The sequence below is a fragment of the Neofelis nebulosa genome, chromosome 4 (assembly GCF_028018385.1).
Source record: "Neofelis nebulosa isolate mNeoNeb1 chromosome 4, mNeoNeb1.pri, whole genome shotgun sequence".
Classification (NCBI taxonomy): Eukaryota; Metazoa; Chordata; class Mammalia; order Carnivora; family Felidae; genus Neofelis; species Neofelis nebulosa.
Window position 1 is genome coordinate 151,505,441 of NC_080785.1, and position 17,722 is coordinate 151,523,162.

Consider the following 17,722-nt stretch of genomic DNA (forward strand, 5'->3'; position numbering starts at 1 on the left):
AGATATTCCCAAAGAAGAGGCCAGAGGACCTTGTGGCTTCTCTTCTTCCTGACCCTGCTGACCTTACCATTCTCTGCTGAAACCAGGGATCCCTTTGGTTGAATTCAGAGCAGTGAGTCCACTCATAACCCAGTGGCTTCAGGTTAAACATTAAACAGAACTTCCTGAGGCCAAGAGAGCAAGGGCAGGGTTATTTCCTAGGCCCCTGCTGCTAGGACTAGGGGGTGAAGCATGTGTCCCTGAACCAGGGACAGCCTTTTCTCGCACTTATCATTGTGGTATTCCACAAGTAGTTGTTGGAACTCAGCTCCACCTACAGTGAGACTGGTCTCAGTTCCAAGTCTTGAAGATTATGAGCAGAGAAACAGCCTGGGGGCTATAGGTGGAGATAGTGAGGACCCCAGGGGACAAGCAAGCCCAGAAGAGGTACCGCTGTTCTGTGACCAATGGCCCTTGATCCTGCTACTGGACACAGCTGCTATGTCCCCTGCTTCCCACACCCTGGGCAGTGTCCCAGGACAACCCAGCCTTTTCCTGGGCACTGAGTAATGCTAAGCCTACCCAGCTGGTCTGTCCATCCCGGGCAGGGCACATAGGGGCAGGCCCCCAGTATCTCTGGGCCCCACGAGGGCATAACAGTGTGGCCAGAAACCATTCTCCCCTTCTTCCCACTAAAAAGTGAAGGCCAAACCTGCCTTGAAACTACCTCGGAGACTGGCCAGCCCCAAGCCCACAAGACAGTTGGGGCAAGAGCTGGGGTGGCATTGCAGGGGGCTTACTCACTCAGGGGCAAACAGCCTATGACAGGCAGGACCTTTCCCACCATCCTGCCAGATGAGGAAGCTGAAGCTCTGCTCACTCAGGCATTAGAGAGGCTAAGGAGGGCTCATGTGTTAGCAGAGCTCTGGGGCACACTCTCACCCCTCCCAGGAGCACAAAAATGGTAAGGTTATGGAGGCTATCAGGTTAGCTGCTCGAAGACCACCTCCAAGTCCTCTGAATGGGCGTGGATGGGTCCTCTCTTCCCTAAATGGACATCAGTCCCACACCCCATTCACATCCTAGAACAATGTAGGGGCCAGGGAAATAGATGCTTGGAGGCAATGGCATTGTAATAAAGACACTGCTTTTATTTAGTTTGATATGTTTCTATACAGAATGCAGAAAACACATCTTAAAATCATATAGAAGGAAATAAAAACATGTCAGTGGTTGGTGAACACTTGAATGCGAGATTGGCTCTCTGTCTCACAGAGTCCAACAGCCATCGCCAGCCCGGCGCTCAGGGGAGGAGGCTGCCTGCAAGGGCATTGTTGCTGTTGTTATTCTGTTCACTGCCCCATCGCCTCCAGTTGCTATGGCAACAGGCCATTCTGGGCCAGCCACATCTCTGCGTGGCAGTGCCCGATGGTGGGGTTGCTAGGAGCAACGGAGCTGTTTGGAAGGCCTTTCAAAGCCCTCACCTGGAACACTGGGAATTGTTTATTTTTTGATGAGGTCATCAAAAATAATCTCACCAGGTCAGACCCTGCTTGTGCTCCTGACTCTGGGCAGTGGGGAAACTCTGGCTTGGATCAGGGCTCAGAGGCACGAGACCCAGTCACCAGAGGTCCACTGAGCCCTCATCAACAGGCTCCCCCAACTGGGGCACTGCTCACTTAAGTACCCCACCAGGGGAGAGAGGCTGGGCCCTGTGGGAAAAGGTGCAAAGGGAATGCCCTTCTGAGAAGGGCAGGCTGGAGACCCCTCCTCTCTGACCGGCCCTCCCCTCCTGAGGCAGCACACACAAATCCTCTGCAAAACTGTCAATATGGCTTAGAAGTGGCTGCTCGGTTTGCAAAGGGAGCCTGGGTCCACCCACCAGCCTTCGATCATGGAAGGGAAACATTATTGCAAAAGGCATTCCTCCCTAAAAGGTACCCAAAATAACCCTTAGACATCAAGAAAAGTCATGCTCAAAATGGTTTCTTCCAAAGGAGGAGAATCAAAGCAGAGTGGGCACCCCTGAGTCATGGGACAGAGATGCAGATGGACGGACGGACGTTCTGCTATAAAAGGCAAAAGAAGCCCAGTGTAATTCCAGAATTTAAACTGTTACGAAAAGAAGGGGAAAAAAAATCAAAATGAGCAAAGCCATCAGTTCCATGGAATCAACACTAAGAGCTTGTACAAACTGCTGTAAGCATCACCGTTTTTAATCTTTTTTTTAATAAAACAATTTGAGGCTGTATAAAAACTTTAGTAAAAAATTAGCTTTGAGAGCCCACAGATTTTTACTATGAACTATTGCTGGCACTCCTCCCCAGCCACCAGACTTCTCCCAGCCCAAGGCCCGGAACTGGAGTGCCAGAGAAGAGGGGTGGGGTGGGACAGGGTGGGGCTGTGGACTGTTGGGACAAAGCGGCCAAGGTCAAGTGAGGAAAAGAGCATCACATGACATAAAAATATTGCATCTTCACCAAAATGTCCCCCACTGAGTGTTTCAGAAGCCATGATATTCCTTTTAGGAAGGGGAAAAAACACACAGAAGAAGGGTAAAAGAAAATAGGTTGATGTGGTGGAGTCCCTCGACCTCCCCAGCCACCCCGCCACGAGCAGCTGGCCCACCCTGGAGCACCTAGGTTGGGGGCCACGGCCACCACTGCCTCTTAGGAGTCCTCTTTCCATGGAAACGAAGACCCCTTGGTGGGGGGCCACCAGCGTGCATGGGGTAGGGGTGTGGATGTCCACGGCCAGGAGGCCCCTCCGGCTTCCAGCCCCTGGCAACAGCGGGAGAGCAAGCCCAGCACCAGGACCCTGGCCCCAGAGCCAGGGCCAGGAGGCCCCCAGTCAGGCTCCGGGGTATCAGAGCAACCAAGTTTACATAGTGTGAAAAAATAGGATTCCTTTGATAAAAAATACTGTCCCTTGGTCTTCTCTAAGTTTGAAACACCCTGGGAGCTTATTTTTAGCAAAGCAATTTCCCATACCCACCCAAAAATTATACATACAAGTTTAGGTAAACAGCAGATTAAATGTAAAAACTTAACCTTAACTTCTGAAAGTCCTTTGAATTTAATCTTTAGCTACTGTTTTCCATGTTACATCCTGCAGCTAGACACACGTGAATAGAAAAAACAGTACAGTTAGTGTTAAAGGCAAAACGCAGAGAGCCGGGAAGCTGCCCGGCACTGCCTGCGAGTTCATTCACGGCTCCGCTTCATCTACCTCTACTCCAAACAGTGCTTTCAGAGCCAGCCATCAAAACCGCAGCGAAGAATTTTCTATGAACAAACAAAAAGCTGTTAGGCAAAAAATAAAAGTAAAAATGTCCCCAAAGCCTTTCCAGCTGCTTTGGGGTTTAGGAGGACCAGAGAGGGCGGGCTTGTCCAGGCCTCGCGTGTGTCAGTGTGTGCTAGGTCAGGTGTCGGCTCCCAGTGGGCGATGGTCTGCAGGCCACCGGTCTCCACAGACAACACCGTGTTGTCTCCAGGGCCCTGCCCTACCCCTGCCTCCACCCAGGCGCTTGTGGGTTAAGGGGGCACGTAGGGAGGGGGCGACCGGTATGGGGTCATGTTCTTGGGACGAGAGCCCTTGCCCTCCATGGGGGCCGTGAAGGGTGGGGGGGGCTGGTAAGGAGGCGCATTGGGATCCTCATCCCGCAGGGGCGTGTACTCTCCCACGGTGTCCTGGTTCAGAGGAGTGGTCTCGGGTACGCTCTGGTTGGGGTACTCAGGAGGGGGGAGAGGGGCTTTCTCCTCCTGCAGGATAAGTGGCATGCTGGAGGAGGGTGGCGGCTTGGAGTCATCCAGCTCGTCTGCAAAGATGATAGGCACCCCCTTCTTGATGAAGGTGGCCTGGTCCTCGAGGGTGAGCTTGCCCTTCCGCTTCTTGCGATAGCAGATCATGGCAATGATGCCGGCGATGAGCAGGATGGCTGCAACCACCACGGCTGGAATGACCGTGTGCAGGTAAACGTCATCCTCACTGCTCTTCTCAGGGTCCCTATCCGGCACGTCTGTGGGCGGTGCCTCTGAGGGCACCCTCTTGGGTGGTGCCACAGGGATAAACTGTAGATGCCGGCAGCTGCCCGAGCCTGTCACAGCAATGCTCATGGCCTTGAAGTCAGGCTCCAAGGTGTTGGAGAAGGCAGCCCGAGGTTTCCCATCATCTTCAGCAATCCTCCGGCTCAGCCCCATGATCCGCTCCTTGGGGCAGGGCTCCAGGGGCAATGTGTTGTTGGTCCACTCCACCACGATGGAGCCCCGGGTGATATTCTGCAGAGTGATGGTGCTACAGTTGCGGTCCCCAAAAGCAAAGGCTAGCTTCTTCACCAGGGCGATCTTCTTGTGGATGTCATTCACCACTGGTGCTGGGTCACCCATAAACTTGGCCTTGAACCGTGCAGGAGCCCTGTCTCCTTGAGGGCGCTTGTGGACATGGATCTCAAAAGCATCCACAGCTGATAGGCCCCCTTTGTCTGTGGCATGCATAAAGTACTCGTGCTTGCCCACATGGTTGCTGTCAGGCAGGCCATACATGAGCTGGCTGTTGCTGTTGAACTGTACCCAAGACTTCTCACCTACCAGCTGCTGCTCCCGAAGCTTCAGAGTCAGTTTCAGCTTATCAGTGGTGGTGTCCTCATTGTCATAGAAGGTGTCTGATGGGATCTTCACCTCAAAGTAGGTGCCAACCCAGGCATCGACCCTGTCGATATGGTTCTTGAGCTCTGGCCGCTGGTTGGGTTCTGCTCCACGGGGAACCCCACTCGTGGTGGTGCGGATGCGAGTAGGCGGGGAGGCAGTTTCCAATCTGGTTATGGGAGCTTTGGTGGTGACCCGTGGCACCGGGCGGGGCGTCCGTGGCTTTTTGGTAGGCCTTCGAGTTGTGGTGGTTGAGGAGTCAGTAGAAGGCGTGGCTGGTTTTGGTGTGGATATTCGTGGCTTCTTGGTGGTAGTCGTGGGAGGGGTGGCGACTGCTGTGGGCTCCACATAGCCAGGAATGGTCATCGTTGGGCGGATCTGGCCAGGAACTGTGGTGCCAGCTTCTGACACCCGAGTGGGCTGGATGGGGCCTAAGGTTGGGGTTTGAATAATGGCACCTCGAGTCCGAATGGTGACTGTGGGCTTTCCAGGAACAGGATCTCTGACTGGAGGAGCCATGGTCTCTGTTGGAGGAGCAATGGCTGGAGATGTGGGGGTAGGCACAATCCTGGATGGTGGCTCCTGGATGGCCGTGGTTGGAGGCCCAATGGCAGTGACAGGTGTGGGTGTGGCATGGATCTGCCTCCGGATGCGTTTGGGAAGAGGGGGCTTCTTGTTGGCTATATGCCAACCCACCACAGGGTAGCCAAGCTGGGCGGACATAGTGCCCTCTCTGGCAGGGGCCTCCACACCATGAATATCAGGCACATTGTTCTGGTTCAGGGAGCAGCCCAACTTCCAAGAGAGGAGGGCCCCATTCTCTACCACCTTTTTCGCATTTCCTGGGCCAGCCATGAAGGCTGACATGTCGAACAGTCTATTATTCACCACTGGTACCAACTTCATGTTGTGAAGCTCCACTTCTGAGAAGCTCTGCATCCTGTGCAGGAGGTCAATCCTTTGCTTTGGGGTCATCTTGGTGAGGTCAGCATCCAGAATGACCGTCAGAACAGTCACAGGCTCATCAGCAGCACAGGCAGATGACCCCACCTCAGCAGGGTCTGGTGATGCCGCCCGCACAGACTGCAGCTCACAGTGGTCTTCAGGGTATACCTCAATAGAGAACACGCTGGAGGTCTGGGGAACATGGCTCCCATTGGCCCCCAGCCGTGCAGTGCTCACTGAAATGTAATGCACACCCTTATCGGTGTCAAGAGGGAGGCCCTCCAGGGTGTGGCTCTGCGGGTCCCAGTGCAGCCAGGATGGCAGGGCCTCCTTCCCTGCTGTGGACACCTAAAAGAGATACCAGCATGAGTTAAGTGGTACTGTCAATGAATAACCTGACAATGATCACAACAGTTCATCACGGACCCAGCCTGAATTGTGTGACAGGCTTAAGGTAGAATTGAGAATTTCTGCTGGGGGGGGGGGGGGGGCCCAAGGCCACACTGTGGGGAGACAGCAGTGGTGGCACTCAAACACACGTCTCATCCCAGAGAGCAGATGCCATGGAGCTCAAGAAATGTTGCAGGTTTTTACAACAGTGATATATACCCTGCCACCTACTTACCCACTTGGCTTGCAGAATCAGGTGCGAGTGTCTTATCCCTCAGCACTCCTTTCAACCTCATCTCAGCCTTCTCCCTGCCCTCTACAGACACAATTTTGCTCAAGTCGTATGCTCTTCCTGCCCAGGGTGGAAATGCATGTGGGCCTGGGTGCAAGAGACAGCTCAATGTCTCCAGATGCCTCAACTTTACAACCACGTCAGTGGGACGTGCGTTCAAGTAGAGTGGGATGCATTTGGGTAGCAAATACAGTTAGCGGTATCTAATGTTTGGTGTTTTTTTCTTAAAGTAGGCTTCACACCCAGCACAGAGCCCAACGCGGGGCCCAAACTCATGACTCTGAGATCAAGACCTGAGATGAGACCAAGAGTTGGACGCTTAACCAACTGAACCACCCAGGTGCCCCTGTATATAATGCCTTAATTAACCCTGCTTTTTAAAACTCAAGAAAAATTGCAACACCCAGGGTCAGGTACTGGAAACAATTATTCTGGAAGTGTTTATCAAAGATTCCAAGGAGCTCTGGCCTAAGGGAGAGTTCTATAGTCAACTTAAGTTTGGGAAATCTACAGAACCCATGTCTGACCTTGGAGAGCCCAGTCACAAAGGCAGGCCTGAGGAGCTCACCCCTTATTCCACCCAACAGCACCTCCCAGGTGCTCCTATTTTAGGGTAGAAGTCCTTTTCTAAAGGGGCATGACTGGTAATAATCAAGGTATGCAAAGGAATGCTGCCAGAGAAATTTCAACCATCAGCTGACAAAGGGAAACAAGACTTGCCTCTTGCCCAGGCCCTATCCACAATTACTCTCACCTTTGGGAAACACCTATTCCTGCCCCCAATGCCAGAAAGGTGGCACCCACTCTCTGACCTAACCAAAGGCACTCTTAGCTCCACTATACCATTCCACTAAGCTCAGAGACAACACTGGCCAACAGACATGTCTTACTGCTAGCCTTGGCACCAGGAATTGTCCTTCATGGCCATTGCTTGTCAGCAGAGGGATAATAAAATGTTTCTCTTCCCACAGCAGGAAGACCAGAGTCATGCCTGCAGGGCTCCATAGGGGCTCTGGTTCCTCAGGCTTCCTCCAGCCAAGAGTCAGGTACCTGATTGGGAAGGAGACCCAGAGCTCATACCTGATCTTCCCAGCCAGGACCCAGTGTTCAGGCAGCATGTCATTCCACCAATCTTATCAGTGACCAGATACTTACCTCCCTATAAACAGATTTCCTACTTCCAGCAAAAACCCATGAGAAGACATCAGACATTATTAGAAGTTACTATTATTGGGGCTGTCCTTTACTGACTGCTGTCTGAGCCACTGAGATTACTGAGGGTATATGAACAGCTTTTTCTCCCCCCCCCCCCCAATGTTTATTCGTTTTTGAGAGAGAGAAACAGAGTGTGAGTGGAGGAGGGGCAGAGAGAGAGAGAGAGAGAGAGAGAGCAGGACACAGAATCCGGAGCAGGCTCCAGGCTCTGAGCTGTCAGCACAGAGCCCGACGCAGGGCTTGAATCCAAGAACTGTGAGAACCTGAGCCAAAGTTGGCCGCTTAACTGACTGAGCCACCCAGGCGCCCCTGTGAACAGCATTTCTTTTGTGACCACTATCTAATTAATGCACCACTAAGAACCCCCCTTCTTGTCCTTCACCATCCACTGCAAACACAGTGGTAAAATATCTGAAATGGTAAAATATCTGTAAATATGGGTATCTTGAAATCCATGAAAAATGCTAAATATATTTTTCCTTTAAAATCTTTTTTAGCTACAAAAATACTTACTTCAAATGTTTTGCTTAAAAGTCTATGCTTCACTTTTTTTTTCAGTTATATTAAATATGAAAACTGTCACATCCATATATAAACATATAAAGCAAAGGCTAAATGTCTCATTTTGCAAAAAACAGGAAGCAAATCTTTAAGGCCTAAATAGAGTAGTCAGGGAACCATGAGATGTTTTACAAAGGTGGGGTATGACTTATGGCCCTGAGAGGCAGACAGTAGGTGAGCCAGAGTATAGCCTGGTTTCCAGCCACTCCATTATGTTTCCTAAACCCATTCCATCCCAATGGCCACCACTGGAATGAGAGCACACCTAGAAGAGGGAGGGCCTAGAAGAGAGCTCAAGGTGAAGTCATCCAAGGAGAAGTCACCTGTAGAGAAGACCAAACAGAGCCAGGAGAGACCAGGATAGGCTCTGGAAGTGGGTACCAACTGGCTGGCCAGGCCCCTGGGACATTCCTGAGTAGCCAGGCATCTGTGCCTGTGCCCAGCCCTATGTATTCCATCAGCACAGATGAGTACATAGCCCAGTGCTTTTCCAAGTCTCTCACTAGAGATACAAGGGCACTTTATAACAGAGAAAACAGAGAAGGGCCCCACCTCCTCAAGCTTCCCAGCCTGGCTCAATTCCTATTCTTCTGACCCCAAGGGCCACAGCTCTGCTGCCAGACATTTCCTAAGGAATAAGCCCCAAGCCACTCTTCGGCCAAGGTTCCCACACAGCCACCGTTGGAATACGTATACTTATTTAAACTATGCCAAGTAACATTATCACACGTTAATAACATATAATAGCCTCTCCAACCCACATTCCTGCCTTCCTTTCTGCAGATTCTGGCTCCCCAGGATCCTGGGGTGCTAGCCATGCCCCAGCCACAGGACAGGTGTCCAATGTGGATCTCTAGCCCTAAAGCAGGCAGTCCCCAGGGCCTTAGGTACTCCTCATACAGGAAGGAAAGGTAACAACCTGAATGGTCTAAAATCCATGCATCTCTGAGCATTATGGTACTGGGAATGTCAGGCCCAGGCAGCACTTTGGGCGGCAATGATTTGCTTTAATAAAGGGCCACATGAAGCAAAACAAATGAACTCCACAAGGAACCTAGCCAAGTCACAGGCAAGCTGGCATCTCTGTATTTTCAAGGTTATTTGGGGAAAGCCCCTGAACTAGGAAGTCTGAACATGCCTCAAGGGCTGGCACTGTCCACAGACCCTGAAGGATTCCACTAACAGCCCCTTGCTCCTGAGGGCACCCAGTTCAGGGAATGCTCTGCAATGCAGCACCTGCTCTACCCTGACAAAGCAGGAGGCCTTCAGCCCATGGGAATTCCACACATCCTTCCAAGCTTTCAAAACTTCCAGGCTCTACACACTTTTTCTCTTAAGGCCTAAGGGCAAAGCAGGTTATAAAAGTTACTCCTGAGAGATGCTGCCCCTATGACAAGCCAGGACTCTTCCTATAACAGCAGATGATCTGACAAGAAGCCCCATCTCCAGGAGTCCTTGGCTGAACTCCAGCTCCAGCTAGGCTGAGGCTTGACCCCCCCTCAGCCTCAGTTTTCTCATCTGCAAAAAGAAGAAAATGATGCCATCATTTGCCACAATCACAGGGCCAGGCACACATTGGATTCTCTGTGGGTGCTGGTTCCCTGCACACTCCTGGGCTGAGAGAGGACCCAGTATGTATTGTGAGGCATCTGCACTGACAGGTCCAGGGTCCACTCCCAGTCTTCCTTCTGGCCTTGGACCCAGCATACACTGTGGCCATTTCTCCCTGTTCATCCCCCAAAGCAGAAGCTCAAAGCATCAAAGGGAAGTGGGGAGGCCACAGGAAGGGGAAGCCAGGATCCTTCCTACAGGGGAACAAAGCCCAGGGACCCTCAGGGACTTGCTTGCCTCTTAAGACCTATCTGCCAGGAGTGGATGAAAACCCTGAGGGGTGTGGGGTAGAGGAGAACTTGCTGCAGGGACAACCCAAAGACCAGCATCCAGCTCTTCAGTCTCATACAGGGGTGCTCCATCCTGATACATTTGCACATGAGATTCTCACTAACCTTAGAGATACTCATAGGAAGATTTCTGCCCTAGCTGTCTCCCATCCAAGTACTAACCAGGCCCGACCCTGCGTAGCTTCTGAGATCAGACGAGATTGGGCACGTTCAGGATGGTATGGCCATAGACTCTGCCCTAGCCGTACCACCTACAACTAACCCTTAATGGCTGCTACACTAGGAATGGCAGACAAGAGGCAGGAATCAGAGCTCTTGTGAGCTGCTCATCAGTGCCAGCACATATGTTTGAGTGACAGGCTGGTCCAGGCCATGGAACTCCCCCAGGGTTTCAGGTCACTCAGCCAAAATACCAACCAAAATACAAACACTGTCTTTGAGTTGGGGGAGGCAAGGCCTGCTGGCCTTATGAAGCAGCCACCTTGGAAAGAAGTCTTCAGGCTGTTAGTGGGAACACTCATAGGAGGCAGAAACTGCAGGAGGAAGGCTGAAGATCATAGGCTCTAGCTCACAGGCTCACATAGAAAAAGCCAGAAATCCTTCAGCAACCCTCAGAAAGGACACGCTTCTGAGATGGAAGGCAAGCCCACCAGTGAGGAAAACAAGATCTCCAATAGCCATACACGGAGTTTTAGAACTCTTGATCCAGGGGAGCCTAGGTGGCTCAGTCAAACATCTGACTTCAGCTCACATCATGATCTCACGATTCTTGAGTTCGAACCTGACATCATTGTTCTGCACTGGTAGCATGGAGCCTGCTTGAGATTCTTGCTCTCCCCTCTCCCTCTGCTCTTCCCCTGCTTGCACTTTCTCTTAAAATAAATAAATAAACTTAAAAAATAATAATAAAAAAAAGAAGTATTGATCCATAAAGTGCATCCAAAAACATTAAGAATCAAAACCACAAAACTTGGGCAGACCCATATGGAGTTCCAAAGGTTACCCAGCAATGCCCACAATGAACCACCACAACCAATGACTGGGGAACTGCCAAATATGAAGGTTCTGGCCACTCTTTAGTCTACACTAACAGATGACTAGTAACTGACTCCCTGTTCAGCTCTGGGACACTGTCTCCAACTGTTTCGCTGGTGCCCTCTCTCACAAAGAACGTCAAACATCAAGTTTGATAGAGATACAGCACCTGTTCTAAACACCATGCAACACAAGTAACATCTCTCACCCCAAATTAGTATCCTTCTAAACCTGGAGAGAGAGCAAAGGGCAGAGGAACTTCCAGTACTTAATCCCTTACTCAAAAAGCAAGTTTCTAATACCAAAACCAGATAAAGCCACCACACAAAAAGAGAGAACTATATAGGCTAATATCTCTGATAAACATAGATGCAAAAATCCCCAAGAAAATACTAGCAAACTGAATTCAACAATACATTAGAAAAGTTCACCACAGGGGCGCCTGGGTGGCGCAGTCGGTTAAGCGTCCGACTTCAGCCAGGTCACGATCTCGCGGTCCGTGAGTTCGAGCCCCGCGTCAGGCTCTGGGCTGATGGCCCGGAGCCTGGAGCCTGTTTCCGATTCTGTGTCTCCCTCTCTCTCTGCCCCTCCCCCGTTCATGCTCTGTCTCTCTCTGTCCCAAAAATAAAATAAAATAAAATAAAATAAAAAAAAATTAAAAAAAAAAAAAAAAGAAAAGTTCACCACAATCACCCAGGATGCAAAGGTAGTTCAATATTCTCAAATTAATCAATGTGATATGTCACAGCAATAAAAGAAAAGATAAAAACCACATGATCATTTCAACAGATGCAGAAAAAGCATGTGACAAAATACAACATCCATTCATGATAAAAACCCTCAACATTCTATTTTTTTAATATGAAATTTACTGCCAAATTGGTTTCCATACAACACCCCAAAAACCCTCAACATTCTTGATAGAAACCCTCAACAAAGTAGGTCTAAATGGAACATAACCTCAGCATAATACAGGTCTTAATACGAAAAACCCACAGCAAACATCATATTCAATGGAGAAAAACTGAGAGCTTTTCTCCTAAAGTCAGGAACAAGACAAGGATGCCTACTCTCACAATTTTTATTCAACATTGTACTGGAAGTCCTACCCACAGCAATCAGACAACAAAAAGAGGGGGCATCTGGGTGGCTCAGTCGGTTAAGCATCTGACTTCAATGCGGGTCATGATCTCACAGTCTGTGGGTTTGAGCCCCACACTGAGCTCTGTGCTGATAGCTCAGAGCCTGGAGCCTGCTTTGGATTCTGTCTGTCTCTCTCTCTCTGCCCCTCCCCCACTCACACTCTGTCTCTCTCTCTCAGAAATAAACATTAAAAAATATTTTTTAATTTTTTTTTTAACGTTTATTTATTTTTGAGACAGAGAGAGACAGAGCATGAACGGGGGAGGGTCAGAGAGAGGGGGACACAGAATCTGAAACAGGCTCCAGGCTCTGAGCTGTCAGCACAGAGCCCGACGTGGGGCTCGAACTCACGGACCGCGAGATCATGACCTGAGCTGAAGTCGGCCGCTTAACTGACTGAGCCACCCAGGCGCCCCTAAAAAATATTTTTTTAAAAAGACAACAAAAAGAAAAAAAATTTTTCACTATTTGCAGATGACACGATACTACAGAAAACCCTGAAGACTCCATCAAAAACTACTAGAACTGATAAATGAATTCAGTAAAGTCACAGGATACAAAATCAGTGTAGAGAAATCTGTTGCGTTCCTTCCTGTACACTAATAATGAAGCAGAATGAAGAGAAATTAAGAAAACACAATCCCATTTGGGCACCTGGGCAGTTCAGTCATTTGAGCATCTGTCTTCAGCTCAGGTCACGATCTCATGGTTTGTGAGTTCAAGCCCCATATCGGGCTGGCTGCTGTCAGCGCAGAGCCCGCTTTGGATCTTCTGTCCCCCTTTTTATCTGCCCCTCCCCGACTTATGCTCTCTCAAAAATAAGTAAAAAAATGTTATTAAAAAAAATCCTATTTACAATTGTACCCAAAATAATAAAATATCTAGGAATAAACTTAACCGAGATCAAAGACCTGTACTCTGAAAATTATAAAACACTGATGAAAGAAACTGCGGACAACACAAAGAAATGGCAAGACATTCCATGCTCACAGATTAGAAGGACAAACATCATTAAAATGTCTGTACAACCCAAAGCAATCTACAGATTTAATGCAATTCCTTTCAAAAGACCAACAGCATTTTTCATGGAACTAGAACAAACAATCCTAAAATCTGTATGGAACCACATAAGACCCTGAACACCAAAGCAACCTTGAAAAAGAAAAGCAAAGTGGAGGCATCACAATTCTTGAGTTACATTACAAAGCTGTAGTAATCAAACAGTGTAGTACTGGCATAAAAACAGACACATAGATCAATGGAACAAAACAGAAAACCCAGAAATAAACCCACAATTATATGGTCCATTAATCTTCGACAAAAAGAAAGAATATCCAGTGGGAAAAAGACAGTCTCTTCAACAAATGGTATTAGGAAAACTGGTCATCTACATACAAAAAAATGAAGCTAGACCACCTTCATATACCATACACAAAAATAAACTCAAAATGGATTAAAGACCTAAATGTAAGACCTGAAACCATAAAAATCCTAGAAGTGAGCCCAGGTAGTAATTTATGACATTAGCTGTAGCAATATTTTTCTAGATATGTCTCCTGAGGCAAGGGAAACAAAGCAAAAATAAACTATTGGAACTACATCAAAATAAAAAGCTTCTACACAGTGAAGGAAATAATAAAACTAAAAGGCAACCTACTGAATGGGAGAAGATATACACAAATGACATATCTGATAAACGGTTAGCATCTAAAATGTAAAAAGAAACTTATACAACTCAACACCCAAAAAACAAATAATCCAATTTAAAAAAGGGCAGAAGAGATGAACACACATTTCTTCAAAGAAGACATCCAGATGGCCATCAGACAAATGCTCAACATCACTCATCATCAGGGAAATACAAATCAAAACTAAATTGAGGTATCGCTTCATACCTGTTAGAATGGCTAAAATCAAAAACACAAAAACAAGTATTGGTGAGGATGTGGAGAAAAAGGAAACCTCGTGCACTGTTGGTGGAAATGCAAACTGGTGCAGCCACTCTGAAAAACAGTATGGAGGTTCCTCAAAAAGTTAAAAATAGGGGCGCCCAGGTGGCGTAGTCAGTTAAGCATCCAACTCTTGACTTCGGCTCAGGTCATGATCTCACGGTTTGTGAGTTTGAGCCCCAAATTGGGCTCTGTGCTGATGGTGCAGAGCCTGCTTGGGATTCTGTCTCTCCTTCTCTCTGCCCCTCCCCTGCTTGTGCACTTCCCACACCCCCTCCCTCACCTCAAAATAAATAAACATTAAAAAAAATTTTTTTTAAGTTAAAAATAAAACTACTCTACAATCCAGTAATTGCATTACTTGGTATTTACCCCAAAAAATACAAAAACACTAATTCAAAGGGATATATGCACTCCTAGGTTTATTGCAGCATTATTTACAATAGCCAAATTATGGAAGCAGCCCAAGTGTCCATCAATAGAAGAACAGATAAAGAAGTGGCGTATCTATACAATGGACCATCTTGGCATTTGCAACGACATGGAGGGAGCTAACGAGTATAATGCTAAGTGAAATAAGTCAGTCAGAGAAAGACAAAGACCATATGAAATCACATATGTGGCATTTAACCAACAAAACAAAGGAAAAAAGAGAGAGAGGCAAACCAAGACACAAACTCTTAACTATGGAGAACTGATGGTTACCAGAGGGGAGGTGGGTGGGTAAAACCAGTGATAGGGATTAAAGAGTAACACTTTGTGATGAGCTCTGAGTAATGTATAGAAGTGTTGAATCACTATATCATACACCTGAAACTAATATAACACTGTATGATAACTATACTGGAAGAAAAATTAAAAACTTAAACAAACAAACAAGTTTCCACCCACAGTATGTGCCAGCCAGTTAGGCATAGTTGAAAGGCAAAACTAAAGAACTAGACTCTCACTAGAGCCTAATTAATTATGACCACTCGCTTCAGAAACCAAGAAAACCTAAGCTTTATCATTCAGAACCCACAAGGTGTTACGTTACCTATGTAGGAGTTGTAGGACTTACATGGCAAAGACTTCAGAAAGATGGGTAAGCACTGTTACCCCAGGGTGAGGTGACTCTGGCCAGCCAAGAGGGATCTAGGGAATTATGATTGAGAAACCTGCATCTGGAAAAAATTCCCTCACATTACAAACTTTTAGGAGGGTCCTTTGGGCCCTAAGTGGTGGCACCTTCCAACCAACACTTCTAGACAGGACAGCCCCAGGAGTTCAGGCTGGGACCTTCCCTGCATCCCCCACAGATGCCAGAGGGTCTTCTCAGTGGTCCATTTCAAAGTGGTACAGACTGCTGCCTGGGACACCCCACTCCTTAGGCCTCTAGCAGCCTTTCCTGGCAAAGTCCCTGCTTCCCTCAGACCTGGTCACTGGCTCTTGACATTTCAACTCCCCATTCCTCAGGCTAGTTGCAAGGCTGGGCCAACCCGGAGCCATCTGTGTCTGGGTACGGTATGCAATACCTTGGAGGCACTTGCACATGAGCTGGTCAAGGCATCTTTTGGGCAGGCCTACAGTGTGGGCTCCTCTGCTTAGGGAGACAGGAAATGGTCCCTCTGATGGAGTCTGAGCCTCCAGTTAAGTTTCAGAGGCCCCCATGGTGCTGATTCACATCAGAGTGATCCTGTGTCTCGGCCATGAACTATAACAAATCTACTCTGTGGCCAAGTTCAGCCACAGTCACATGTGGACAGTCACATGGATGGGCTGCAGGGAGATGGCACAGGTCAACAGGAAGAGCCTCTGGCTTGAGGTCAAAGAGCCAAAACTTTGTCCCCACATAAGGTGAGCAACCATAGTGGAAGTGGGTGCGAGGGGCCTTTGCTTTGCTGAGTAAAGCAGAGCCATACCCATGAAAGACAATCATTGATCCTGCTGCTAGACATGCAAGCTTCAAACCAACACATGGCTCTTGCCACAAAGGCCACAGGATCACATTCTGAACACAACCTGTTCAGCTCAGCCAGTGCCCTTCAGGTCTGAATTATGAAGCATTTTATTTGATGTTAACTGTTCCCATCTAAAAACAAAATTAATCTCTTTTCCCCAAAAGTAAGGAAGAGCTTAGCATAGTTACAGCCATTAATAAAATGCTCAGAATCAGTTCCTCAATCCCAATGTTATCTATTTTTACTTTGTCATGTTCTTTCAGCCCTTGTCAGTAATTTTTTTTTTTTAAACATAGAAGTCTACATTTCAGTAAGTATTTGAGTTGATGCATCTGGGCAAATGTCATTCTTCAACCCACCCCCAAAGATGCCTTCCCTCGCCAACCCGCATTTCCCGGTGTGCTGTGCTCACAAGAGGTCCATTCAGAGCCAGGGAACACCCACTCCAGGCAGGAAGAAACTGCAGTTCATCTCATGCAGGCGGGGTTGCCACAAAGCTCTCAAGCATCCAAAGAAACGGTCCTTTCATGAGTTCCCCTTCCTGGCCAAAAAAGAGTACCCATTGTTCTCAGGGGAACAATTGGGGGCCCATGCCAGCAGCTGAGAGCACAGTCCCAGGAAGGGCTGCTCCCAGTCTGCAGACATCTTGGGTTGAGGGAAAGTCCACATTGTCTCCAGGCAAGGAGGATAAGGGCAAGCAGGAATGAAAAGCCAACCTTGCAGGCTCTACCAAAATGAGACATCTGAGGGGGCTCTGAAGGGGCAGCCAATCATTCTGAGACACAAAAGATGTCTCTCCTGACCACCCTAGAAAGGAGTGGTAAGAGCATCTCTCGGCACATCATCAGCTTTCTCAGCCCGTCCCTCGCTCACTCAAGTCAGAGGAGAGGTACCTGCAGGGAGCTGGCACCAATCCTGAGGGAGGCAAGAGTCGAGACAGGTAACTTACACTGTGGCCAGCTCGGGACAGCCAATGATCTATCCAACAAAGGCCAAGCTGGCTTCTGTGGGACCCATTCCCACAAACCCTGATGAAGACGGAGGGTGCTGCTCTAGGGTTCACAGGCAGCTGTGAGAGCAAAGGACAGTCAACCTGGGGTGAGCTTTGCATACAGGTATCCAGAGTGGTCCAAGAGAGCACATGCAAAGACCACCTGCTTTAGAGTGTCCTAAGCCCACAGGAGAGAAGAGAGCTCCAAGGCACAAGTCTCTCCAGAAGGTCATGCTGGCCACTGGCCCTGGAGGCAGCTCAGAGCCCCTTCTTGCATCATCAGGTCAATGGAATCGATGTGGGAATTAAGTTGAGGTCAATAGCAGCAAATCAATTCTTGAGGCAGAGCTACAGAACAGCAGGAGAAGCAGTGGGTGCAGGCCAAGCTGAAACCGGACAAGGGTTGTCTGGACATTAAAAAGTATCAGATGTGGGGCAAAGCAGAGAGTCTAGGACCTCAAGGCTACCTCCTCCAGACAGGTGGGTCCCCTCTTCTTTTACCTTTCTGCCTGGTGTGTAAAGTACAGGGAAGCCCTTGCTTTGGGAAGCTGATGTCACCTGAGGGGCACGCTTGGCTGATGTGAAGCAGTACAAACCTCTGCTGTGACTTCTAGAGTTGCCACAAACTTCTGAAATAGTCAGCATACCCACACAGGTTTGACACACCACAGGTCAAACAAGACTTGGGCAGGCGGCCAGGGCAGCTCACTTAGAATGTGACGGACTTTCTATCCTTCA

The 17,722-nt window shown here is 48.5% G+C and overlaps 1 protein-coding gene across 4 annotated transcripts in view; it reads right to left on the reverse strand.

The window, feature by feature from the left end:
• Positions 1-1,109: 1,109 nt before the first annotated feature.
• DAG1 (dystroglycan 1) overlaps positions 1,110-17,722 on the reverse strand; it is a 71,570-nt gene continuing 54,957 nt past the window's right edge. For all 4 annotated transcript variants that reach the window (XM_058726917.1, XM_058726919.1, XM_058726916.1 and 1 more), the window contains one exon: positions 1,110-5,915. In XM_058726917.1, the coding sequence (XP_058582900.1) occupies positions 3,513-5,915 (2,403 nt within the window). In that variant the 3' untranslated portion in view covers positions 1,110-3,512. The remainder of the gene's footprint in view (positions 5,916-17,722) is intronic.